Source organism: Eretmochelys imbricata, chromosome 6 (assembly GCF_965152235.1).
Source record: "Eretmochelys imbricata isolate rEreImb1 chromosome 6, rEreImb1.hap1, whole genome shotgun sequence".
Classification (NCBI taxonomy): domain Eukaryota; kingdom Metazoa; phylum Chordata; order Testudines; family Cheloniidae; genus Eretmochelys; species Eretmochelys imbricata.
In genome coordinates, this window is record NC_135577.1 from 7,354,891 (window position 1) to 7,381,636 (window position 26,746).

General features: G+C 61.8%; 3 protein-coding genes across 3 annotated transcripts in view; 1 reads left to right on the forward strand and 2 right to left on the reverse strand.

Annotated features, from left to right (window-relative positions):
- LOC144267010 (uncharacterized) overlaps positions 1-9,325 on the forward strand; it is a 93,811-nt gene extending 84,486 nt beyond the window's left edge. Inside the window, 4 exon segments of the mRNA XM_077820620.1 lie at positions 166-237; positions 322-1,036; positions 2,968-2,970; positions 7,028-9,325. Of these exon segments, the coding sequence (XP_077676746.1) occupies positions 166-237; positions 322-1,036; positions 2,968-2,970; positions 7,028-8,164 (1,927 nt within the window). The 3' untranslated portion in view covers positions 8,165-9,325.
- Positions 1-26,746, reverse strand: part of LOC144267068 (uncharacterized) — a 620,395-nt gene that overhangs the window by 128,555 nt on the left and 465,094 nt on the right. The gene's annotated exons all lie outside the window — the stretch shown is intronic.
- Positions 12,469-26,746, reverse strand: part of ITGAL (integrin subunit alpha L) — a 34,576-nt gene continuing 20,298 nt past the window's right edge. The window contains exons 19-30 of the mRNA XM_077820619.1: positions 26,673-26,746; positions 24,869-25,010; positions 24,369-24,476; positions 21,190-21,269; positions 18,827-18,913; positions 18,586-18,661; positions 18,190-18,300; positions 17,789-17,875; positions 16,975-17,082; positions 16,286-16,381; positions 15,922-16,032; positions 12,469-15,200 (exon numbers count right to left, since the gene is read on the reverse strand). Of these exons, the coding sequence (XP_077676745.1) occupies positions 15,054-15,200; positions 15,922-16,032; positions 16,286-16,381; positions 16,975-17,082; positions 17,789-17,875; positions 18,190-18,300; positions 18,586-18,661; positions 18,827-18,913; positions 21,190-21,269; positions 24,369-24,476; positions 24,869-25,010; positions 26,673-26,746 (1,227 nt within the window). The 3' untranslated portion in view covers positions 12,469-15,053. The remainder of the gene's footprint in view (positions 15,201-15,921; positions 16,033-16,285; positions 16,382-16,974; positions 17,083-17,788; positions 17,876-18,189; positions 18,301-18,585; positions 18,662-18,826; positions 18,914-21,189; positions 21,270-24,368; positions 24,477-24,868; positions 25,011-26,672) is intronic.

Genomic DNA, 26,746 nt, shown 5'->3' on the forward strand with positions numbered 1-26,746 from the left:
TCACATTGGTAGATGTGCAGGTGAACGAGCCCCTGATGGCGTGGCTGATGTGATGACCTGTGAGAGGAACTTCAGCCACACCTCCAAACTCATGATCCACCAGAGGACCCATAGCAGAGAGCGGCCGTACAGTTGCCACCTGTGTGGGAAGAGCTTTGTGAGCAGTTTGCACCTGCTCAGCCATCAGCGGGTCCACACAGGTGGGCAGCCCTACAGGTGCGAGGAGTGTGGGAAAAGGTTCCTCTGGAACTCCAAGCTGATCAGCCACCAGAAGACCCACACAGGGGTCAAACTCCATCGCTGCTCCCAATGTGGAAAAAGGTTCAGCCAGAGCTCGACTCTGATGAGACACCAGAAGATCCACACAGGACAGAAGCCCTACAAGTGTCCCCATTGCGGGAAGAGCTTCGGTGAGAGGTCCAACCTGCTCACCCATCAGAAGACCCACCTGGGTTACAGATCCTACTTCTGCCCTGAGTGTGGACAGAGCTTCAGACAGAGCTCCAACCTGATCCGGCACCAGCGCATCCACACTGGGGAGCAGCCTTACAAATGCTCTGACTGCGGGAAAGGCTTCAACCAGAACTCGGACCTCATGAAACACTGGAGGATCCACATGTCAGAGAGGCCCTATAGTTGCCCCCAGTGTGGGAAGAGCTTCAGCCAGAGCTCCACCCTGATTCAGCACCAGAAAACCCACATAGGAGAGAGACCTCATAAATGCCCTAAGTGTGGGAAGAGCTTTAGCCAGAACTCAGCCCTGATCAAACACCAGAGGAGCCACATGGGAGAGAGACCCTATAAATGCCCCGAGCGCGGGAAGAGCTTTGGTCAGTGCTAAATTCTCACTCAGCACCAGGAGACCCACACTGGGGAGAGATCCTATAAATGCCCCATGTGCCAGAGACGGTTCAGCCGGAGCTCCAACCTCATCGAGCACCAGAGAGTCCACTTGGGCAAGAGACCCTATAAATGCCTGGAATGTGGGAAATCCTTCAGCCAGAGCTCCCACCTTGTCCAGCATCAGAGAATCCATGTGCAGGAGGAGCCAACCATGGATCTGCCTTACATTAGTAGGGCCCTACCAAATTCACGGCCGTGGAAAATGTATCAGGAACCGTGAAATCTGATTTCCTCTGTGAAATCTGGCGATTGTAGGGGCAGGGCTGGCCTTACAGGTGGACAAATGGGCAACCGCCAAGGGCCCCATGGTCGGGGGGTGCCAGGGTAACCCCCCACCCCACACACAGCCAGCCCAAGCAGCTGCCCTCTGGCTGCCCAGCTCTGAAGGCAGCAGTACAGAAGTAAGAGTGGCAATATCATGACCCCCCTACAACAACCTTCGAACCCCCGAACCCTGGTTTGGGTTGGGACCTCCAAGGTTACAACACCGTGAAATTTCACGTTTAAATATCTGAAACCGTGAAATGTATTACATTTAAAATCCTGTGACCATAAAATTGACGGAAATGGACCGTGAATTTGGTAGGGCCCCATACATTAGGCATGACTCATGTTAAAGACACTGTATTATTACAATAGCACCTGGACGCCCCAGCTGAGATCAGCGTCCCCATTATGCCAGGTGCCGCACAGATCCTGACTGGGAGCAGGTTCCCAGGTGCCAGGTGCCACACAGATCCTGACTGGGAGCAGGTTCCCAGGTGCCAGGTGCCGCACAGATCCTGACTGGGAGCAGGTTCCCAGGTGCCAGGTGCCGCACAGATCCTGACTGGGAGCAGGTTCCCAGGTGCCAGGTGCCGCACAGATCCTGACTGGGAGCAGGTTCCCAGGTGCCAGGTGCCGCACAGATCCTGACTGGGAGCAGGTTCCCAGGTGCCAGGTGCCACACAGATCCTGACTGGGAGCAGGTTCCCAGGTGCCAGGTGCCGCACAGATCCTGACTGGGAGCAGGTTCCCAGGTGCCGCACAGATCCTGACTGGGAGCAGGTTCCCAGGTGCCAGGTGCTGCACAGATCCTAACTGGGAGCAGGTTCCCAGGTGCCAGGTGCCGCACAGATCCTGACTGGGAGCAGGTTCCCAGGTGCCGCACAGATCCTGACTGAGAGCAGGTTCCCAGGTGCCAGGCACTGCACAGACCCTTTCTGAGATAAAGGCCTCCATTGTACCAGGCCCTACACAGACCCTGACTGAAATCAGTGTCCCCACGGTGCACTGCACAAACACACAATAAGTCAGTCCCTGCCCCAAAGAGTTCACAGCCTAAATAGACGAGACAGGGAAAGTGAGGACTGTTTCCTCCATTTTATAATAGAGAGACAGAAAGACTAAGGGTAACATTTGTAAAAGCGGCTAAGAGACTTAGGAGCCTAAGGCCTGATCTACACTACAAAGTTTTGTTGGCCTAGCTGTGTCATCTGGGATTGTGAAAAAATCCGTGCCTGGATCAGCTGACATAGCTGTGCCAGCAGAACCCCTGGTGTAGACACAACTATCCTGATAGAAGAGGGCTTCTGTTGGCATGTTCGGGTAGATGGTGTAGCTATTCTTCAGACAGCTTACACCGTGTTTCCACTAGGGGGCGCTGCTGGTATAGCTATACTAGCCAAGGCTCTGTGGTGTAGACAAACCTTAAGTCCCATGTCAAAAGTGAATTAGGCACCTAAGTCTCATTGAAAGGCTCCTAAGTGTCTCATCCGCTTTTGAAACTGTGATTTAGGCTCCTCAGTCACTTTTCAAGCATTTACCCCAGGAATCGATCCCAGCTCTCCTGAGTCCCGGTACAATACCTTTCTCTACAAGGTCATCCTGCTTCGCTTCCTTTTCTGAGCGGACAGAGCCACTAGTGTTGATGGGACCGAAAGCACACTCCCACGCTGAGCTCAGGGGGGTGAGAGGCAGGTTCCATACTGTCAGAGCACTGGCTACGATAAAGGCTGAATGCTCGGGTAAAAAAGGCCCAGCGCAGGGCTTGGCATCCAAGTACAGACTCCAAAGAGACACAAGACTGTTGGTTGATTCCTGAGATTCAGGGCCTGATCCAATTCCCATCACAATCAGTGGGCCAGAGCCTCAGCTGGTGTCAACTGGCATCGCCCCATTGATTCCGGTGGATCTACAGCCCATTCTAGGGTGACCAGATGTCCCAATTTTATAGGAACAGTCCCGATATTTGAGGCTTTTTCTTATATAGAAGCCTATTACCCCCCCCCACCCCCTGTGCCGATTTTTCACAGATGCTGTCTGGTCACCCTGGCCTATTCACACCAGCTGGGGATCTGGGCCAATGAGAACCTTTCCACTAATTCCAATGGGTGTTGGAACAGCCCTGTAAGTAACACACCCTCCCCCATGACAGAAAAATGCAGGCCTGGCCCTGTTTGAAAGCAGCTGTTGAATTCTGTTTTGTTCATGATTCTTGGATTCTCTGTCTTCTTGTGCGATCGGGGAGCTGTATCCTTTCCCCTCCTAGCCCCACCACAGATCCACGTGATCAGCAAGACATCTGACTGGCCAATGGCGTTAGTATCTTCAGAGACTCCAATCAGGGACGCAAGTGGCCCCATGCTCTGCCGTAATGACTTTGGACGAGAGGACGGTTGTATCTGTCGTTTGCAAAGACCCCAATAAATAAAATCTGGTTTTGTTTCATATGGAAAATGCTTCGTTTCAAGATTGGGAGACTGGTGGAAAGACTAATTAATTACTCTTATTATTGTTAATCTTAACAGATCTTAATGGCCTCCTGTAAGATCAGGGCTCCATTGTGCCAGGTGCGACGCAGAAACAGAATAAGAGATAATGGAGGCCCTAAAGAGGTTAATATGAGATAGACAAAGGGCAGGAGCAGGGTGACCAGATGTCCCGATTTTATAGGGACACTCCCGATTTTGGGGTCTTTTTCTCACATAGGCACCTATTACCCCCACCTCCTGTCCCGATTTTTGACACTCGCTGTCTGCTCAGCCTCGGCAGGAGGGAAACACCCACAAAGAGAGGAATGATTTGCCCAAGGTCTCACAATAGTTGAGCGGTAGAGTCAGGTACGCAGGAACCTCCCAGGTGGCCAACCTGAGCCCGAGAAGGAGCCAGAATTTACCAATGTACATTGCCAAAGAGCCACAGTTATACGTCAGCAGCCCCCCATCCGCTCCCCCACCCCGCTCCCAGCGCCTCCCGCCCACCTGCAGCCCCGCCGATCAGCGCCTCCCGCTCCCTGCGGCACCTCTCAATCCGCTGTTTCGTGGCGTGCAGGAGGCTCTGGGGGGGAGCAGCGAGGTCACGGCAGGCTCAGGGGCGGGGGCGGGAAGGGGTGGAGTGGGGACAGGGCCGGTGGCCGAGCCAGGGGCTGAGCAGTGAGCATCCCCCGGCACATTGGAAAGATGGCACCTGTAGCTCCAGCCTACGCTGACCGGACATCCCGATTTTGGGGTCTTTTTCTTACACAGGCTCCTATTGCCCCTCACCCCCGTCCCAATTGTTGACACTCGCTATCTGGCCACCCTACTCCAGCCCCGGAGTCGGTGCCTGTACAAGGAGCCGCATCTTCACTTCTGAAGAGCCGCGTGTGGCTCCGGAGCCAGAGGTTGGCCACCCCCGGCCCGGACAATAAAGCCAGCCAGCTTTGCTACATTGATAATAAAGGGACATCCGTTGTGTGCGGCACACGGACCCTGCCTCGGCGTTTACAACCTTTGGAACCAAGAGTGGGGAGCTGAGAAGAGCCGTGCTCCCCCCCAGAGGTGGCTGCTGGGAAGGGATTGCCAGGTAAACAGCCCCTGTGCCCCACCCCAGGGGCCACTGCAATTCAGCACCCGGCGAGGATCCCTGAATACCCAGCCCCCACCCCAGAGGTGGCTGCATTTCAGCACCCGGTGAGGGACCCCTGAATTCCCAGCCCCCACCCCAGAGGTGGCTGCATTTCAGCACCCGGTGAGGGACCCCTGAATTCCCAGCCCCCACCCCAGAGGTGACTGCATTTCAGCACCCGGCGAGGGACCCCTGAATTCCCAGCCCCCACCCCAGAGGTGGCTGCATTTCAGCACCCGGTGAGGGATCCCTGAATACCCAGCCCCCACCCCAGGGGCCGCTGCATTTCAGCACCCGGCGAGGGATCCCTGAATACCCAGCCCCCACCCCAGAGGTGGCTGCATTTCAGCACCCGGCGAGGGATCCCTGAATACCCAGCCCCCACCCCAGAGGTGGCTGCATTTCAGCACCCGGCGAGGGATCCCTGAATACCCAGCCCCCACCCCAGGGGCCGCTGCATTTCAGCACCCGGCGAGGGATCCCTGAATACCCAGCCCCCACCCCAGAGGTGGCTGCATTTCAGCACCCGGCGAGGGATCCCTGAATACCCAGCCCCCACCCCAGAGGTGGCTGCATTTCAGCACCCGGCGAGGGATCCCTGAATACCCAGCCCCCACCCCAGAGGTGGCTGCATTTCAGCACCCGGCGAGGGATCCCTGAATACCCAGCCCCCACCCCAGAGGTGGCTGCATTTCAGCACCCGGCGAGGGATCCCTGAATACCCAGCCCCCACCCCAGAGGTGGCTGCATTTCAGCACCCGGCGAGGGATCCCTGAATACCCTTGGCTCTTGGACTGGGATCTCTGCAGTGATGGGACTTCGCCTGCCTCCCCGGGGACGGGGACGGGGACGGGGCCCCCCCCGCACCATCCCCCACCCCAGGGTGAGCTCTCGCCCCTCTTCCCTGGGAAAATCTGCCCCCCAGCCGCAACCAGCGGAGCTCCTCAGGCCGCGGGCTCCTCGCAAGGACTCGGAAGTTGCCGCCAAGGGGTCTGAATAACGCAGGGACCTTCCTGTTCCCAGCTGCCCCCTCGGAAAGCGGCGGCGGCGGCGGCGGCGGCGGCGGGGTCCCAGCGCGCCCGGCCCCCGGGGGAGCCCCGCCAGCGGCGCGCCGGGCAGGGGAACCCGCAGGGCCGGGCTGGGGGGATCGGAGCCAGATGGGGGCTAGAGAGACCCCCCCCCAGCCGGGATGCGGGGGGGGGGGGCTGCGGGATAAACCCAGGGAGCTTTGTGTGTAGCAAATAGCCGCTGTTTCCTTCCCCCCGCATGGAGCCAGGGGACGAGCCGAGGCTCCCGGATCGCCAGGGCTCCCCGGGAAGGGGGATCCCCAGAGGCGCCCGCACCGGTGAGGAATGAGCGAAGGGGGGAGCCCCAGTTCCGCCAGCGGCTGGGTTACACTCGCCCCCCCCCTCCTTCCCCGGAGCTGGGGGGTCCTGCCGGCCGGCCGGGCTTGTCCGGCCTGGGGCAGACCCGGGAGCTTGGGAAGGGGCCGCAGAGAAGAGGACGCGCAGGGGGGCGATCGCTGCTGCTCTCCGAAGCCGGGCCGGACGCCTGGGTTCTATTCCCCCGCCCCCAACTCCGCCTCTGGCCTCGGCTGCAGGGCCCTGGGGAGCCGCCTCCCCGCTCTGGGCCTCCCTTTCCCCGTCACTTCTTGGCTCTCTAGGTTGTGAGGGCAGGGACTGTTTCTCGGGGGGTGGGAGTGCAGTACCTGGCAGGAGGGGGCCCTGACTTTAGCCAGGGTGTGTGCAGTGCAAGGCCTAAATGGGGCCCCAGATCTGAGTCAGGGTCTGTGCAGCGCCTGGCAGGAGGGGGCCGTGATTTTAGCCGGAGTCTGTGCAGTGCGCGGCGCAATGGGGCCCCGGATCTCAGTCAGGGTCTGTGCAGCGCCTGGCGTAATGGGGCTCTGGTCTCAGTCTCATCTCTGAGCAGCACTGAGCAGGACGAAGCACGTCAGAGCAGGGTCTGGGGGGCTCTGGCTGTGGGATTGGTACAAATGTTGATTTCTTTGTAGCCAAGCCCTTTGCCATCCCCTCTCCCGGGCACAGCCCTGTCTGGACTCTCTCGCTCTCTTCCAGCAGGTGCCGGGACAGAGGAGGAGAATCCCCAGCCGGAAGGACCTGCAGGAACGGAGTCTCGCGGGATGTCCCAGAGCCCTGCCTGGGGAGACACCATTTGCGTGGGACGGCAGCCGGGGGATCCCGCAGGGGAGACCCCTGAAGGGTCAGAGGGCCCCGAGCTGCTTCCCAAACCCCTCAAGGGGCAGAAATCCACCCTCTGCCCCGACTGCGGGAAGAGCTTCGGGAACAGCTCGCACCTGGCCCGCCACCGCCGCACGCACACGGGGGAAAAGCCCTACGCCTGCCCCGAGTGCGGCAAGAGCTACCGGCAGGACTCGCACCTGGCCCAGCACCGGCGCTCCCACACCGGCGAGCGTCCCTACCAGTGCACCGAGTGCGGCAAGGCCTTCGCCCAGAGCTCCAACCTCATCATCCACCAGCGCACCCACACGGGCGAGCGCCCCTACACCTGCGGGGAGTGCGGGCGCAGCTTCGGGCACAGCTCGGACCTGGCCCAGCACCGGCGGGTTCACACGGGGGAGAAGCCCTTCCCCTGCCCGCAGTGCGGCAAGCGTTTCGCCCAGAGCTCCAAGGTGGCCCAGCACCAGCGCTTCCACACCGGCGAGCGCCCCTTCGGCTGCCCGGACTGCGGCAAGGCCTTCCGGCTCAGCGCCGACCTGCTGCGGCACCGGCGTGCCCACACCGGCGAGAAGCCCTACGGCTGCGCCCAGTGCGGCAAGCGCTTTGTGGAGAGCTCCCACCTCCTCCGGCACCAGCGCACCCACATGGGCGAGCGGCCCTACCGCTGCCCGCAGTGCGGCCAGGGCTTCAGCCAGAGCTCCAACCTCGCCCAGCACCAGCGCACCCACCGGGGCGAGCGGCCCTACGCCTGCGGCGACTGCGGCAAGGCCTTCGGCGTCAGCTCGGCGCTGCTGCAGCACCAGCGCACCCACACCGGCGAGCGGCCCTACCGCTGCCCCCAGTGCGGCAAGAGCTTCCGCGTCTCCTCCACCTACAACGTCCACCGGCGCACCCACACCGGGCTCAAGCCCTACGCCTGCGCCGACTGCGGCAAGGCCTTCAGCCGCAGCTCTGCCCTGCTCCAGCACCAGAGCACCCACACCGGCGAGCGGCCCTACCGCTGCAGCCACTGCGGGAAGGGCTTCGGGCAGAAGGCGGCCATGGCCCAGCACCAGAGGACTCACCTGGGCCAGGAGCCGACTGGAGTGATCCCGCTGGGGGGCTGGGGCGCGTCCCAGCTCGGACAGAGCCAGCGGGAGGAGGCGGAGGAGGAGGGTGATGAGGCAGGAAGCAAGGAGAGCACCGGGCTGGGGTGACTGGGACCAGGGCACCGGGAAGGGAATATGTACCTGGCGGGGCAACGAAGGGAAAAGTGGAAGCTGCAGTGGACGCTGAGGGGACTGGTAGTAGGAGGATCACTGTGATGGTTCGAGGCGGCCTGGTTCAAGCTCCCGGGTAGAAGGGGAGGGGACTACGTGTCTGGCAGGAATGGGTGGCAGGGGACAGGAAGGGCCGCACGTGTCTGGGGGGAATGGGAAGGGCCGTGTCTGGAGGGAACATAAGAATATAAGAACAGCCCTACTGGGTCAGACCAAAGGTCCATCTAGCCCAGCGTCCTGTCTACCGACAGTGGCCAGTGCCAGGTGCCCCAGAGGGAATGCACAGAACAGGCAATCATTGAGTGATCCATCCCCTGTCGCTCATTCCCAGCTTCTGGCAAACAGAGGCTCGGGACACCATCCCTGTCCATCTTGGCTAATAGCCATTGATGGACCTGTCCTCCATGAATTTATCTAGTTCTTTTTTGAACCCTGTTATTGTCGTGATCTTCACAACATCATCTGGCAAGGAGTCCCACAGGTTGACCGTGCATTGTGTGAAGAAATACTTCCTTCTGATTGTTTTAAACCTGCTGCCTATTAATTTCATTTGGTGACCCCCTAGCTCTTGTGTTATGAGAAGTAGTAAACAACGCTTCCTTATCTACTTTCTCTACACCTGTCATGATTTTATAGACCTCAATCATATCTCCCCTTAGCTGTCTCTTTTCCAAGCTGAAAAGTCCCAGTCTTATTAATCTCTCCTCATATGGAATCCGTTCCAAACCCCTAATAATTTTTGTTGCCCTTTTCTGAACCTTTTCCAATTCCAATATATCTTTTTTGAGATGGGGCGACCACATCTGCACACAGTATTCAAGATGTGGGCTTACCATGGATTTATATAGAGGCAATATGATATTTTCTGTCCTGTTATCTATCCCTTTCTTAATGATTCCCAACGTTCTGTTCGCTTTTTTGACTGCCGCTGCACATTGAGTGGATGTTTTCAGAGAACTATCCACAATGACTCAATGGTCTCTTTCTTGAGTGGTAACAGCTAATGTAGACCCCATCATTTTATATGCATAGTTGGGATTATGCTTTCCATTGTGCATTACTTTGCATTTATCAACATTAAATTTCATCTGCCATTTTGTTGCCCAGTCACCCAGTTTTGTGAGATCCTTTTGTAGTTCTTCACAGTCTGCCTGGGTCTTAACTATCTTCAGTAATTTTGTATCATCTGCAAATTTTGCCACCTCACTGATTACCCCTTTTCTCAGATCATTTATGAATATGTTGCATAGGACTGGTCCCAGTACAGACCCCTGGGGGACATCACTGTTTACCTCTCTCCATTCTGAAAACTGACCATTTATACCTACCCTTTGCTTCCTATCTTTTATCCAGTTACCAATCCGTGAGAGCACCTTCCCTCTTATCCTGTGGCAACTTACTTTGCATAAGAGCCTTTGGTGAGAGACCTTGTCAAAGGCTTTCTGAAAATCTAAGTACACTGTATCCACTGGATCCCTTGGTCCACATGCTTCTTGACCCCCTCAAAGAATTCTAGTAGATTGGTGAGGCATGATTTCCCTTTACGAAAACCATGTTGACTCCTCCTCAACAAATTATGTTCATCGATATGTCTGACAATATTGTTCTTTGCTATAGTTTCAACCAGTTTGCCTGGTCCTGAAGTCAGGCTTACAGGCCTGTAATTGCCGGGATCACCTCTGGAGCCCTTTTAAAAAATTGGCATCACATTAGTTATCCTCCAGTCATCTGGTACAGAAGCTGATTTAAATGATAGGTTACCTACCACAGTTAGTAGTTCCACAATTTCATATTTGAGTTCCTTCAGAACTCTTGGGTGATACCATCTGGTCCTGGTGACTTATTGCTGTTTAATTTATCAATTTGTTCCAAAACCTCCTCTAATGATACCTCAGTCTGGGACAGTTCCTCAGATCTGTCACCTAAAAAGAATGGCTCAGGCTTGGGAATCTCCCTCACATCCTCAGCCATGAAGACCGATGCAAAGAATTCATTTAGTTTCTCCACCCTCCTCCGATGGGAACAGGCGGCGGGGGTCGGGAAGGGCAGTACGTGTCTGGCGGGGTTGGGATGGGCAGTACCTGTCTGGGGAGAATGGGCGGAGGGGCACGGGAAGGGTGGTACGTGTCTGGGAGGACCGGGTGGCATGGTCGGGAAGGGCCATACGTGTCTGGGGGGAAGTTGCGAGGGTCGGGAAGGTCAGTACGTGTCTGTGGGGAACAGGCGGTGGGGGATGGGAAGGGCCGTACATGTCTGAGGGGAATGGGAGGAGGGGGACAGGAAGGGCCGTGTCTGGGGGAGGATGTACGTGGGGAGACAGGAAGGACGGTACGTGTCTGGGGGGGACGGGAGGAGGGGGATGGGAAGGGTGGTACATGTCTGAGGGGGATGGGAAGGACGGTATGTGTCTGTGGGGGACGGGTGGAGGGGGATGTGAAGGACGGTATGTGTCTTGGGGGGAACAGGCGGTGGGGGATGGGAAGGACGGTATGTGTCTGGGGAGAATGGGCGGCGGGGGATGGGAAGGACGGTACGTGTCGGGGGGGGACGGGAGGAGGGGGATGGGAAGGGTGGTACGTGTCTGGGGGGGACGGGAGGAGGGAAGGACGGTACGTGTCTGGGGGGACAGGAAGGGCAGTACGTGTCTGGGGGGGATAGGAAGGACGGTACATGTCTGGGGGGGACGGGAAGGGTGGTACGTGTCTGGGGGGGACGGGAAGGACGGTACGTGTCTGGCGGGGATGGGAAGGACAATAAGTGTCTGGGGGGGACGGGAAGGACGGTACGTGTCGGGGGGGAACGGGCAGCGGGGGATGGGAAGGATGGCACGTGTCGGTGGGACGGGCGGTGGGGGACGGGAAGGACGGTACGTGTCTGGGGGGGATGGGAGGAGGGGGATGGGAAGGGTGGTACATGTCTGAGGGGGATGGGTAGTGGGGGACGGGAAGTACGGTATGTGTCTGTGGGGGATGGGTGGAGGGGGACGGGAAGGACGGTACGTGTCTGGCGGGGACGGGAAGGACGGTACGTGTCTGGCAGGGACGGGAAGGGAGGTACGTGTCTGGCGGGGACGGGAAGGACGGTATGTGCGTGGGGGGGACGGGAAGGGCGGTGAGAGCAGCGCTCTTTCCCCCGCGAGCAGCGGCCAGGGCCGTGGCGCTCAGAGCGTGGGGTCTTGTGCCTTAAGATCCAGGGGTCTTATGTTCAAGTCCTGCTGCTGCCAGCCCCGCCCCAGCCTCTCTCGTCTGAGGCCTGGCTTCGCGGCTGAAATAGCCCAGCCTCTTGCTTGGAGCCCTGGCTTGAGCAGTGGGTGCTCTCCCCATGTCGTCCGTGCTGGCCCCCCTGCTGTGCTGCAGGGAGCAGGGCGGGGGCCCCGTAGGGGATGTTTTCCCCCTCCAGTCAGTGCTGACCTCCGAGCCCTGCCAGGGGGCGCGGAGCTGCTGTTTCTCAGGTGAGACATCAAACTGAGATCCTGACTCGTTTGCAGCCATTAAGAATCCCCAGCATCAGGACATCAACCTCCCCTCCCCTCACCCCCCCACCCCCCGCAGTCTCAGTGACGTAGGGGATTCTCCACTTCCTGGCCCAAACCGTTGCTGTGCTCTGTTAATATTGCTTTTTGCAACACCCTACCCCAGAGGTGGCTGCATTTCGCTGGAGATGTGAAGGGAAACCCCTCTTGGGTCTGGAGCTCGACACTAACAGGGGGGTTGTAGAACGTACCTGATGGCTGTTTGAGAGCGTTAACTACGTGAGTGGAAAGCGTTATAATCACTAGTATTTTATTAGCCCAGTAAGAACTGGGCTCAGCGTACGATTGCCGCATTTAAAGAGACGAGCCGGGGAGGCTTTTTGTGTCCAACACACTTTCCAGACCCTTTCTCCTGATTTCCTAGTAATTTGTATTACTCGCTAGTTCCTGGCTAGGTGATCAGTGTCACCCTGTTGGGGCCCCTCTTCCCACCTCCCCAATCCCAATGCTCTGCATTCACCCAGCTCTGGCCTTGGAGTCCCCATTGCCGGGGCAGGGGTTATAACTATGGCCCTACCTAAATTAATGGCCACGAAAAACGTGTCACGGACTGTGAAATCTGGGCTTATGTGAACTTTTACCCTATGCTATAAAAGTATCCTATAGTACAGGGTGACTGTATACAGAAGTACACAGTGCTTCTCAAACTGGGGTTCCCTACCCAAAAGGGGGGCGCAAGGCTATTGTAGAGGGGTCACAGTATTGCCACCCTTACTTCTGTGCTGCTGCTAGCTGCAGCGCTGCCTTCAGAGCTGGGCACCTGGCCAGCAGCCGCTGCTCTCCAGCCACCCAGCTGTGAAGGCAGCACAGAAGTAAGGGTGGCAATACCGTGACCCCCTACAATAGCCTTGGGGACCCCCCGTTTGGACCAGGACCCCCGGTTTGAGAAACACTGAGTCTTTAGGGCTTTGCATGTTTATCTTTTGCTGTTTTTAAATGCACATTCATGTTTTGTTCCAACACCATGAAATTTAAGATTTAAATATCTGAAACTGGGACAGTAAAGATTTTTAAAATGCCATGACTGTGACATTTACGAAAATGGACCGTGAATTTGGTAGGGCCCTAGTTATAACAGCCCCGTATGTGTCAAAGAAACAGCCTGGCTTGGGGGTTTCCACAGTTTGTAGACAAGAGATTTACCTCACTTGGAAATTGGTATTGACCCATGTGGGTTAAAGATCAGCCCCCTCGCAATGGAAATTTAGTGTGTGCCTGAGAGAGACATCCACATGATCCCAGAATGGCTCTTATTCCCCTCTAGTGGACTGAGTATTGAGGTCCTTTAGCTCAGGCACCAGAGATGGGTGCTTATAGGTGCCAGGGTTCAACCCTGCCAGCAGACGGAGCAGTCGTTGCTTGGGTGTCAAAGCAAGGGCCCTGCTCCCATGAAATTCCACCAAAGTTGGGGTACTCTGGAGGTGGATGTACAAAGAGATGTAGGGCTTTGGATGCTCAAAAGCACACCTAACCTGCACAAAGGACACCTGCGGGGAGCTTAGGACTGGTCGCTCATTAGCAGCCCACTGGTTAGAGCACTCCCATGGGAAGTAGGAGACCTAGGTTGGAATCCCCACTCTCCCTGATCTGCAGCAATGACCTTAAACCACATCTTCCCAGGGGAGTTCCCTAGCCACTGGGCTATAGGGTATTCTAGTGTGGGAATCCCTCCCACTGAAGCTTTTCACTTGGTTTAAATAGTTATGGGAGCAGGGGCTTGAACTGGGGGGGGGGGGTTCTACATCCCAGGTGGCTGCTGGCTATCATGGGGTGATCATTCTCTCGGTTTTCATTAGAAAGGGCTCACCTGGCTGAGGCACCTAACAAAAGGAAGATCAGCTTTCCTTCCCTGTATCAGGAAATTCTTGATCCTCACCCTGCCACTGCAAGATGGATTCATAGATTCCAAGGCCAGAAGGAACCATTGTGATCATCTAGTCTGACCTGTGAAATCATGGGGGTTGTGGGGGGAAACAGGTCAGAGACCTTCCCCGAAATAATTCCTGGTCAAACTAGAGAAGATTTTTTTTAAAAAAAATCCAATCTTGATTTAAAAGTTGGCAGGGTAGAGAATCCATCACAGCCCTTGGCAAATTGGTCCAATGGTTAATTGGTCTCACTGTTAAAAACTGACACCTTATTTCCAGTCTGAAGTTGTCTAGCTTCAACTTCTGGCCTTTGGAACTTGTTATACCTTCTTCTGCTAGATGGAAGAGCCCACTAACAAATAGTTGTTCCCACTTATAGACTGTGATCAAGTCACCCCTTAACCCTCTCTTTGTTTGAGCTCCTGAAGTCTCTCACTGTAAGGCAGGTTTTCTAATCCTTTACTCATTCTCGTGGCTCTTCTTTGAACCCTCTCCAATTTATCAACATCCTTCTGGAATTGTGGGCACAGGATTCCAGCTGTGGTCGCCCCAGTGCCGAATACAGAGGTAAAACCACCTCTCTACTCAGAGGCCTCTGAGAGCAAGAGCAACTTCAAGCGAAGAACAGGGAAAGCGAAAATCCACGAGGCGATGGAAGCATCAGCATCCAGTGTCGCATACTCGCAGAAGACAGATACATCAGTAAGTGCGCGAGGTGATAAATAGATGAGCATTCTAGTTGGCTCCAGGAACGGAGAGTTCACGAGTGTGGGGGCTGGGCCTAGATTAATAGTCGACAGTCACTATTAAAGCTGTGTTCCCAGTCACCTGTTGAAGTAGATGTGGCTCCACAAATGCTTTCTTACATGCCATGTCTGGCTGCCCAGAACCACTGGCCCTTGGTGAGCGTGGCGCTAATCCAGGGACGTGCTGCTCGCCTGACTGCAGACGCTGTTCACATCTCACGGGGATTTTTTTCCCCCTATTCGTCACTGAAGTGGATGGGGCAGCTGCTGAGGAGAGGCGCTGGCCGGGAGGCCTGGAGAAACGATGTCCTTCCCTGAGCGCAGGGGGAGCTGCCCAACACATGCTGCCCCCGTGCCTCGCCTTAGCCTGGCGGAGAGTGGACCTTGGTATCCATGGCCCGCTCTGCCCCCCGGTCTCTGTGCTGTGGCTGCCGGCGAGGGGGGCTCAGGTCCTGGGGACACCCATTCCACCAGGAGCAGGATGGAGCCACCCCCGCCACAAGGACAGGGATAGACATGAGTCTGCAAAGGCATAGCTGCTGTGATCCTCCTTCGGGCCACTGGGGGACACTGGCAAGGGCAGGGCCCCGGCTGAGCATGAGGCAGTCCTAGGGGCAGGTGGGGATGGAGGGAAGAGAAGGAGGTCTCGGATTCATGGTCCAGGGGGTGGGAGGGTCTGGTCATTCACTGGGAGCATCGATGGTGAGTGCCTCCTTACAATCTTCACCTGCCTTTCCCTCATTGCTGACCTCTGCAGGTGCCGCCCCGTTCCCAGCCGCTGGCTCATGGTCCATCATGTCCTTGTAATTACGCTTGAAGAAACCACACTGCCAGGAAAAGGGAAAACCACCACTGATTGACTAGGGGACTAGAGAAACTCTCTCTGATCCATGCTGGGGTTGAATTGGAGCTGGTGCCTGCCCTAGAGGGGAAAGGCCCTGTGTCCCATTCCCTGCCCCCTTGAGCCAACCATCTCCCGTGCCCTGGGGTTGGATTGGAGCCAGTGCCCCCGAGATGGGAAAGGCCCCATGTCATGGAATATCAGGGTTGGAAGGGACCTCAGGAGGTCATCTAGTCCAACCCCCTGCTCAAAGCAGGACCAATCCCCGATTTTTGCCCCAGGTCCCTAAATGGCCCCCTCAAGGATTGAACTCACAACCCAGGGTTTAGCAGGCCAATGCTCAAACCACTGAGCTATCCCTCCCCCGCCAAGCGGAGGCCCCATTCTCTCCTCTCTGTGACAGCCAGGTCCTCACTGTGGTTTCAACTGGGACATGGGATTCTTTTTCAGTTCCTCCCCTTTGCTGTTGGAGAGCGTTGCCTCCACTCCAGAGGTGGATGCATCTCTGGATGAGCGCTAAGGAGGTGACGTGGTCCCTCCAATGTCTGCCTGGGGCTTTGGGATCCCCTGGGGGAAATGTTGCTGGAGAAAGATTAAGCGATTTTATTGGCTGCTTCAGCAGGGAAATTCAGCGCCCGGCGGGCTCCAGCGCACCACTTCTAAGTGAGCCGGAGTCCTATCGCCCAGCCAGTCCCTGCCCATCTCACCTTGTACAGGACGACGATGATCAGGATCAGTAGAAGCAGCCCCCCTACCCCGCTGCCTATGTAGACATAGAGGTAATTCATCACGTGCAACAGCTCCACCTCCGTGGTGACCTGCAGGGGCAGACACAGGGCACAACGGGAAATGCAGATGGGGCTGTAAGGGGGAAACCCCACCTGCCTCTGGGGAGGGAGGACTCAGTATGTGGGCTGAGCAGCCCTCGGGGAGGAGCCGAGCCCAACAAGACAGTTTGGGCTGGGTGGTGGGCACTGAATCCCAGACACAGGTGGGGAGCAGGGCAGTGAAGTTCCAGCTGCTCGCTGCGGGGGGGGGGGGGGGGGGGGATTTCACGCCCAAGATTATTACCTGGGATTGTGTGAATTCGTCGCTGTACTGGCTGACATATTTGCTGGTGTTGAAGCTGAACCACAGGGCAGTGCAGAACCGGGACCGGGAGGAAGTCTGGAGGGAGAGCAGGACACCAGGCCTCAGACACCCTGGCCCCCCACCTGTAATCTCATGGCAGAGGGGCAGAGCATGAGATGAGTCGATCCCGCCTCCATAGGGCAGCCTCACTGGCGCTCTCTGCCTTTCTTGGCACTTCTGGGGGGCATGGAGGCATCACACCTCACCTTGACACTAACACTGGAGGGTGCTCAGTCCCCCGCCAGGGGCCACGCTATGGACAGGGCTCGAGGTTTGACCTGTGAGATCAAGAAGCTTAATCTCTACAGCAGCTCCCAACTGAGAGCCCCCTTACCCAGGGGGGCCCAGCGGAAGAGCAGGAAACTCAGCTCTGCCCCCAACAGAGACATCAGGCCAGGGTGAGGGGCTCAGTCTCTTTGCTGAGGGGGTAGCGTAGGGCTTTGGATTCCCTCCCCTGCCCCGAGCCAGCCAGTCTCTCCACCTGGGACTGGAGCAGACCTGGCGCCCCCTAGAGGAGAAAGGCCCCGAGTCCCATTCTCTGCCCCCGTGAGCCAACCTGGCCTGGGGCTGGCTCAGTGATGGTGCCCCCTGGAGGAGAAAGGCCCTATATCTTCGCACAGAGCCCTGACCTCAATTTTGCCAGTAACCGACAACTGCCCGGTGATGGTGATGTTGAAGGGAGCATATATCCGGCCCAGGTTGCACTGGTAGATTTGCCAGTCTCCGGGTGAGCAGTGCTAGGAAGAAACACACCAGCAAAAGGTGGGGAGAGGGTTCTCCGGAGAGCCGAGGCGCGGGAGCATGGGCACAAAGGGACCCGAGAGGTTCCTGGGGCCAGTGAGGGGTGGGGACCTGGCTCAGGGAGAGGAACGGGGCTGTTGGCTCCAACGGGCCTGGCAGGTGGGGACCCGGGCAGGTTTCACACACAATGTAGAGCAGGCTGGGTTAGTGCAGGGATGGGAGACAGCATGAAAACCCAAGAAGCGGGTTGGAGGGTCAACAGGAGGCATGCGCCCCTTTCAGTCAGTGCTGGCCCCTATGCCCCAGCATGGTGCTAGGGGGCGCTGTGCTGCAGGGAGCAGGGTGGGGGACTCCATAGAGGGTACTGCCCCCTCACAATCGGAGCTGACCCCAGTGTGGTGCTGCTGAAGGTCTTTCAAAGTCAGCGCTAGTGTGAGATCCTGGGCATTAAAGATTCCCTGACACTTTCCCCCAAGGGTGGGGCTGTTAACCTTGGTGTCCTGGCCACATTACAGTCTGCATGCTGCACCGCACCCTGCCCCAGAGGTGGCTGCATCGCAGCGTCAGGCGAGGGATCCCTGTATAAACAGCCCCCATGCCCTGCCCCAGAGGTGGCTGAACCTCCGCACCAGGCGAGGGATCCCTGTAAAGGTCTTTGGGCTGAGATGTGTCTTACACGTCACTCAGGACAGAGACGCCTACCTTGAGAGTGTGGAAGGGGACACTGGTGGCGTCTGTCTCTTTCGTTTTCCCGTCCGTGGCAATAGGATTGCAGATCACTTTGGGGTCCTGGGGGAGCAGGGGAAACCCAGGAGAGTCCACCACATGTAACGGAGCTTGTAGAGCATCTGACTGACAGCCCCTGCTGGTGTCCTGTATCCTAGCCCGCTGCTACGGGGTGCTGTGCCCCGGTGGGTCCTAGCCATGGCCCATCTCCTGTCCTGGCACTGGGGTGCTGTGTCGTGGGGCCTCCCGGCTGTCTCCCGCCTCCCCCCCGGCACTAGGGGTGCTGTGCCGTGGGGGCCCCTGGCTGTGTCCCACCTCCCCCCCCCAGCACTAGGGGTGCTGTGTGCCCCGTCTCCACTCCTTCACGCTGTCCTCACCGTCTGCACGCCCGGCAGCTCCCAGGCGAGCCCGGCTGGGAACTCCCGCGGCACCATCACAAAGGCCGTCACCTCTGGCTGTTGGAAAGTCCCTGGCAGCAGGTTCTCCACCTGCCAAAGAGAAGCGCCGAGAGCAATGGGGACGAGGCCGCGGACCGGGCCCTTGTGGCCAGGCCATGACCCGGGCCACAGGGCACGAGGGGAGGGCGGGGGATTCACGTCGGGCGCGGAGGGGAGTCCGGCGTGTGGGAGGCGGGCGACGCAGGAGGTGGGGAAGGGAGCTGTGGAGAGAGGGCTGGGGCAGTCTGGGGGCAGTGTCACGGGGCTGGAGGGGAGGGCGCCCCCTGTCAGATCCTGGCCAGCGCGGCGCCCCCCACCCCTTGCCCAGCCCCTCACCTGGTACACGTGCTGCACCGTCTGGCTCTCTGGGTTCAGGGAGCTGAAGCTGACGTACTGGGTGGACCTGTCCGCTCTGTGAGGGGGAGGGAGGGACATTGGTGAGCAGAGAGAGCAGGGCTGGCCCCGACCCACAGGTCAGGGGGCGCAGAGAGGGGAAGAGGGAGCTTAAGGCACGAGGAGCCAGGACTCCTGGGTTCTAGCCCCAGCTCTGGGAGGGGAGAGGGGGCCGGTGTCTTACCCCTTGGTGATGATGTTTATGGGGTATAGGACGGGGATCCTCAGCGAGTCTCTGTTATTCGCAAGGGTCCCGTTCATCTCATTGTCACTGGGGAGGTGGGTGGGGGGGGAGAGGCGGATGGACAAGAAGGAAACACGTTATAGCCCCCTGCAGCCACCCCCGGTCCCGAATGAGTCCCTGCCCCATACGCCAGCGACATCCTCCTGGCAGGCACCGCTATTGATAGTACCTGAAACCACAGACATCCCCAAGTGCTTTACAGGCTCCAGCCCTTGCTCAGTGCTGAGATGCGGCCGCCTCTGGGGCGAGGCGTGGGGGGCTGTTTATACCGGGATCCCTCGCCCGGCGCTGAGATGAGGCCCCCTCTGGGGCGAGGTGTGTGGGGGTGTTTATACCGGGATCCCTCGCCCGGCGCTGAGATGCGGCCGCCTCTGGGGCGAGGCGTGGGGGGGGTGTTTATACAGGGATCCCTCGCCCGGCGCTGAGATGAGGCCGCCTCTGGGGCGAGGCATGGGGGGGGGTGTTTATACCGGGATCCCTCGCCCGGCGCTGAGATGAGGCCCCCTCTGGGGCGAGGCGTGGGGGGGGGGTGTTTATACAGAGATCCCTCGCCCGGCGCTGAGATGAGGCCCCCTCTGGGGCGAGGCGTGGGGGGGGTGTTTATACCGGGATCCCTCGCCCGGCGCTGAGATGAGGCCCCCTCTGGGGCGAGGCGTGGGGGGGTGTTTATACAGGGATCCCTCGCCCGGCGCTGAGATGAGGCCCCCTCTGGGGCGAGGCGTGGGGGGGTGTTTATACAGGGATCCCTCGCCCGGCGCTGAGATGAGGCCCCCTCTGGGGCGAGGCGTGGGGGGGGTGTTTATACAGAGATCCCTCGCCCGGCGCTGAGATGAGGCCCCCTCTGGGGCGAGGCGTGGGGGGGTGTTTATACAGGGATCCCTCGCCCGGCGCTGAGATGAGGCCCCCTCTGGGGCGAGGCGTGGGGGGGGTGTTTATACAGAGATCCCTCGCCCGGTGCTGAGATGAGGCCCCCTCTGGGGCGAGGCGTGGGGGGGGTGTTTATATAGGGATCCCTCGCCCGGCGCTGAGATGAGGCCCCCTCTGGGGCGAGGCGTGGGGGGGTGTTTATACAGGGATCCCTCGCCCGGCGCTGAGATGAGGCCCCCTCTGGGGCGAGGCGTGGGGGGGGTGTTTATACAGGGATCCCTCGCCCGGCGCTGAGATGAGGCCCCCTCTGGGGCGAGGCGGTGGGGGGGGTGTTTATACAGAGATCCCTCGCCCGGCGCTGAGATGAGGCCCCCTCTGGGGCGAGGCGTGGGGGGGGTGTTTATACCGGGATCCCTCGCCCGGCGCTGAGATGAGGCCCCCTCTGGGGCGAGGCGTGGGGGGGGTGTTTATACAGAGATCCCTCGCCCGGCGCTGAGATGAGGCCCCCTCTGGGGCGAGGCGTGGGGGGGTGTTTATACAGGGATCCCTCGCCCGGCGCTGAGATGAGGCCCCCTCTGGGGCGAGGCGTGGGGGGGTGTTTATACAGGGATCTCTCGCCCGGCGCTGAGATGAGGCCCCCTCTGGGGCGAGGCGTGGGGGGGGGTGTTTATACAGGGATCCCTCGCCCCGCGCTGAGATGAGGCCCCCCTCTGGGGCGAGGCGTGGGGGGGTGTTTATACAGGGATCCCTCGCCCGGCGCTGAGATGAGGCCCCCTCTGGGGCGAGGCGTGGGGGGGTGTTTATACAGGGATCCCTTGCCCGGCGCTGAGATGAGGCCCCCTCTGGGGCGAGGCGTGGGGGGGGGGTGTTTATACAGGGATCCCTCGCCCGGCGCTGAGATGAGGCCCCCTCTGGGACGAGGCGTGGGGGGGGGGTGTTTATACAGGGATCCCTCGCCCGGCGCTGAGATGAGGCCCCCTCTGGGGCGAGGCGTGGGGGGGTGTTTATACAGGGATCCCTCGCCCGGCGCTGAGATGAGGCCCCCTCTGGGGCGAGGCGTGGGGGGGGTGTTTATACAGAGATCCCTCGCCCCGCGCTGAGATGAGGCCCCCTCTGGGGCGAGGCGTGGGGGGGTGTTTATACAGAGATCCCTCGCCCGGCGCTGAGATGCGGCTGCCTCTGGGGTAGGGTGCAAGGACACAACCCAGCTTGCTTCGGGTGGTACAGCTGGGGAACAGCTATGCTCCCCGTGACACAGGACACAACCCCCGACCTCTCAACGTCCAAGCTAGGGGGGGCTGTGGCCCGTGCAGCTGTGGGGGGCGCCCGTGGCCTGTGTTGTGGGGCTGTGGCCCATGCAGCCAGGATCACAGGGATGGCCCCAAAGGCAGCTCGGTCCCGGTTTTTAAGAGGCTAGTCCAGAGCACCGCGCCCACCTGCTGGCCGTGACGTCCAGCTCCAGCGAGTCGCCCCAGGAGCTGTTGGTGAGAACGTCAAACAGCAGCTGGAGCAGAACCTGCGCAGGGCGAGGGAGAATAGTCAGCGCTGACCGCAAGGGGAGAGCGCCCCCACTGGGCGCCCCCCGCTCCCTGCAGCACAGCGCCCCCTACTGAGCACTGCCCCTTCCCCCGCTCCCTGCAGCACAGCGCCCCCTACTGGGCGCCCCCCGCTCCCTGCAGCACAGCGCCCCCTACTGAGCACTGCCCCTTCCCCCGCTCCCTGCAGCACAGCGCCCCCTACTGGGCGCCCCCCGCTCCCTGCAGCACAGCGCCCCCTACTGGGCGCCCCCCGCTCCCTGCAGCACAGCGCCCCCTGCTGAGCACTGCCCCTTCCCCCGCTCCCTGCAGCACAGCGCCCCCTACTGAGCGCCCCCCAATCCCTGCAGCACAGCGCCCCCTACTGGGCGCCCCCCAATCCCTGCAGCACAGCGCCCCCTACTGAGCACTGCCCCTTCCCCCGCTCCCTGCAGCACAGCGCCCCCTACTGGGCGCCCCCCGCTCCCTGCAGCACAGCGCCCCCTACTGAGCACTGCCCCTTCCCCCGCTCCCTGCAGCACAGCGCCCCCTACTGAGCGCCCCCCCGCTCCCTGCAGCACAGCGCCCCCTACTGAGCACTGCCCCTTCCCCCGCTCCCTGCAGCACAGCGCCCCCTACTGGGCGCCCCCCGCTCCCTGCAGCACAGCGCCCCCTACTGAGCACTGCCCCTTCCCCCGCTCCCTGCAGCACAGCGCCCCCTACTGAGCGCCCCCCAATCCCTGCAGCACAGCGCCCCCTGCTGAGCACTGCCCCTTCCCCCGCTCCCTGCAGCACAGCGCCCCCTACTGAGCACTGCCCCTTCCCCCGCTCCCTGCAGCACAGCGCCCCCTACTGAGCGCCCCCCAATCCCTGCAGCACAGCGCCCCCTACTGGGCGCTGCCCCTTCCCCCGCTCCCTGCAGCACAGCGCCCCCTACTGGGCGCCCCCCAATCCCTGCAGCACAGCGCCCCCTACTGAGCACTGCCCCTTCCCCCGCTCCCTGCAGCACAGCGCCCCCTACTGCGCACTGCCCCTTCCCCCGCTCCCTGCAGCATGGCGCCCCCTACTGAGCGCCCCCCAATCCCTGCAGCACAGCGCCCCCTGCTGAGCACTGCCCCTTCCCCCGCTCCCTGCAGCACAGCGCCCCCTACTGGCGCCCCCCAATCCCTGCAGCACAGCGCCCCCTACTGAACGCCACCTGCTCCCTGTAGCACAGCGCCCCCTACTGAACGCCCCCCAATCCCTGCAGCACGGCGCCCCCTGCTGAGCACTGCCCCTTCCCCCGCTCCCTGCAGCACAGCGCCCCCTACTGAACGCCACCCCCTTCCCTGCAGCACAGCGCCCCCTACTGAGCGCCCCCCAATCCCTGCAGCACAGCACCCCCTGCTGAGCACTGCCCCTTCCCCCGCTCCCTGCAGCACGGCGCCCCCTACTGAACGCCACCCCCTTCCCTGCAGCACAGCGCCCCCTACTGAGCACTGCCCCTTCCCCCGCTCCCTGCAGCACAGCGCCCCCTACTGGGCGCCCCCCCGCTCCCTGCAGCACAGCGCCCCCTACTGAGCACTGCCCCTTCCCCCGCTCCCTGCAGCACAGCGCCCCCTACTGAGCGCCCCCCAATCCCTGCAGCACAGCGCCCCCTGCTGAGCACTGCCCCTTCCCCCGCTCCCTGCAGCATGGCGCCCCCTACTGAGCGCCCCCCCAATCCCTGCAGCACAGCGCCCCCTACTGGGCGCCCCCCAATCCCTGCAGCACAGCGCCCCCTGCTGAGCACTGCCCCTTCCCCCGCTCCCTGCAGCACAGCGCCCCTACTGAGCACTGCCCCTTCCCCCGCTCCCTGCAGCACAGCGCCCCCTACTGAGCGCCCCCCAATCCCTGCAGCACAGCGCCCCCTACTGGGCGCCCCCCCCAATCCCTGCAGCACAGCGCCCCCTACTGGGCGCTGCCCCTTCCCCCGCTCCCTGCAGCACAGCGCCCCCTACTGGGCGCCCCCCCAATCCCTGCAGCACAGCGCCCCCTACTGAGCACTGCCCCTTCCCCCGCTCCCTGCAGCACAGCGCCCCCTACTGGGCGCCCCCCAATCCCTGCAGCACAGCGCCCCCTACTGCGCACTGCCCCTTCCCCCGCTCCCTGCAGCACAGCGCCCCCTACTGGGCGCCCCCCAATCCCTGCAGCACAGCGCCCCCTACTGCGCACTGCCCCTTCCCCCGCTCCCTGCAGCATGGCGCCCCCTACTGAGCGCCCCCCAATCCCTGCAGCACAGCGCCCCCTGCTGAGCACTGCCCCTTCCCCCGCTCCCTGCAGCACAGCGCCCCCTACTGGCGCCCCCCAATCCCTGCAGCACAGCGCCCCCTACTGAGCACCCCCCAATCCCTGCAGCACAGCGCCCCCTGCTGAGCACTGCCCCTTCCCCCGCTCCCTGCAGCACAGCGCCCCCTACTGAACGCCACCTGCTCCCTGTAGCACAGCGCCCCCTACTGAGCGCCCCCCAATCCCTGCAGCACAGCGCCCCCTACTGAACGCCACCTGCTCCCTGTAGCACAGCGCCCCCTACTGAGCGCCCCCCAATCCCTGCAGCACGGCGCCCCCTGCTGAGCACTGCCCCTTCCCCCGCTCCCTGCAGCACAGCGCCCCCTACTGAGCACTGCCCCTTCCCCCGCTCCCTGCAGCACAGTGCCCCCTACTGAGCGCCCCCCAATCCCTGCAGCACAGCACCCCCTACTGAGCACTGCCCCTTCCCCCGCTCCCTGCAGCACGGCACCCCCTACTGAACGCCACCCCCTTCCCTGCTCCCTGCAGCACAGCGCCCCCTACTGAACGCCACCCCCTTCCCTGCAGCACAGCGCCCCCTGCTGAGCACTGCCCCTTCCCCCGCTCCCTGCAGCACAGCGCCCCCTACTGAGCGCCCCCCAATCCCTGCAGCACAGCGCCCCCTGCTGAGCACTGCCCCTTCCCCCGCTCCCTGCAGCACGGCGCCCCCTACTGAACGCCACCCCCTTCCCTGCTCCCTGCAGCACAGCGCCCCCTACTGAGTCCCCACCCCACTCCTTGCAGCACTGCGCCCCCTAGCACCCGTATGGGCCATGGGGGCGGCGCTGACTCACCCGGCTGTTCGCCCAGTAGATCGGGTGGCTGACGTTACACGAGAGGTTCCTGAAGTTAATGTCTGGAGTCTCCAGGCCATTGCAGCTCACGCTGGCCTGGACGCTGGACTGTGGGGGGGAAACACCAATGAGAAGTAAGCGGGGCGGGGGGAGGAGGAAGGACCCCAATCCTGGCCAGCAGTGCTTGCGAGACCAGTCAGGAAACAACACCCCCCCCAGAGACAGCCAGTCCCCGGACACCCTGGGGCCAGGTCGGAGCTGGCACCCCGAGATGTGAAAGGCACCATGGCCCATTCCCCACCCGCCTGAGCCAGCCGGTCCCCTGCCCTGGGGCCCAATCAGCGACGGTGCCCCTTGGCGGGGAAAGGCCCCATGGTCTGTTCCCCTGCCCCACGAGGCAACCAGGCCGCCCTGAGCTTGGTCCAGCTTAAAGCTGTCCCAAGTGTCACCAACGCCGGGGTGTCTGCCTGAGTCTGCTGAGAGCCTGAGCCCCCTCCTACCTCCAGCACCGAGGCCTTGCGGAAGGACAGTCCTGGCAGTTGGGGCAGGTGGACAGCTGTGTGGTAAGCGTCTTCCCTGCGATTGGTGAGCTCCACCACCACCCGCAGCTGGGTGGAGGGCGACACCAACAGCCGCTGCGACCTACCGGAAGAGGGCAGGGGTGAGAGACCCAGTTAGCAGCAATTCCCCGCACTGGGCACCAAATAATGTGAGGGGCAGGGGCTTGCAAAGGACCCAGGTGCCCGGGGAATGAGCGGTCCATGGGAGCAGACCCCGGCCCTCCGTCCCATGACTGGATTTGCCGCCCCTTCCCCAGATCCGTGAGCAGAATGAGCGGGGAGCAGGGCAGGGGGCAGCGGGGGAGGAGGACGTAGTCGGTGGGAGCAGGGTGAGGGGAGCTCTCAGTCCCTCCACGGTGATTAAAGGGTTAATAGAGCCATGGGGTGAAGGGGGAAGTATTAGGGGAAAGCGCCAATACTGGGGCATTGGGGTCATCAATGACTGCAGGGGGAGTGTGCACCCCGTTGAGCCTCTGGCCCCACTCCCTGCAGCCCAGCGCCCCCTGCTGAGCCCCCCTCTCCCTGCAGCCCAGCGCCCCCTGCCGAGCCCCCGCCCTCCCCTGCAGCCCAGCGCCCCCTGCCGAGCCCCCCTCTCCCTGCAGCCCAGCCCCCCTGCTGAGCCCCCGCCCTCCCCCTGCAGCCCAGCGCCCCCTGCCGAGCCCCCGCCCTCCCCCTGCAGCCCAGCCCCCCTGCCGAGCCCCCGCCCTCCCCCTGCAGCCCAGCGCCCCCTGCCGAGCCCCCGCCCTCCCCCTGCAGCCCAGCGCCCCCTGCCGAGCCCCCTTCTCCCTGCAGCCCAGCGCCCCCTGCCGAGCCCCCTTCTCCCTGCAGCCCAGCGCCCCCCGCCGAGCCCCCCTCTCCCTGCAGCCCAGCGCCCCCCGCCGAGCCCCCTTCTCCCTGCAGCCCAGCGCCCCCCGCCGAGCCCCCTTCTCCCTGCAGCCCAGCGCCCCCTGCCGAGGCCCGCCCTCCCCCTGCAGCCCAGCGCCCCCCGCCGAGGCCCCGCCCTCCTCCTGCAGCCCAGCGCCCCCTGCCGAGCCCCCCTCTCCCTGCAGCCCAGCGCCCCCCGCCGAGCCCCCCTCTCCCTGCAGCCCAGCGCCCCCCGCCGAGCCCCCTTCTCCCTGCAGCCCAGCGCCCCCCGCCGAGGCCCCGCCCTCCCCCTGCAGCCCAGCGCCCCCCGCCGAGGCCCCGCCCTCCCCCTGCAGCCCAGCGCCCCCTGCCGAGCCCCCCTCTCCCTGCAGCCCAGCGCCCCCCGCCGAGCCCCCTTCTCCCTGCAGCCCAGCGCCCCCTGCCGAGCCCCCGCCCTGCCCCTGCAGCCCAGCGCCCCCCGCCGAGCCCCCGCCCTCCCCCTGCAGCCCAGCGCCCCCCGCCGAGCCCCCGCCCTCCCCCTGCAGCCCAGCGCCCCCCGCCGAGCCCCCTTCTCCCTGCAGCCCAACGCCCCCCGCCGAGCCCCCTTCTCCCTGCAGCCCAACGCCCCCTGCCGAGGCCCCGCCCTCCCCCTGCAGCCCAGCGCCCCCTCCCGAGCCACCCTCTCCCTGCAGCCCAGCACCCCCTGCTGAGCCCCTACCCGCTCCCTGCAGCTCAGCACCCCCCGCCGAGCCCCTTTCTCCCTGCAGCCCAGCACCCCCGCCAAGCCCCCGCCCTCCCCCTGCAGCCCAGCGCCCCCTGCCGAGCCCCCTTCTCCCTGCAGCCCAGCGCCCCCTGCTCAGCCCCCGCCCCGCTCCCTGCAGAACGGTTCCCCCTGCTGTACATATTCTGGTGGAAGCGGATTTGCAGATCGGCGTTGCACACCCCGTCATCCCCACAGTTCTTCTCGAAGGGGAT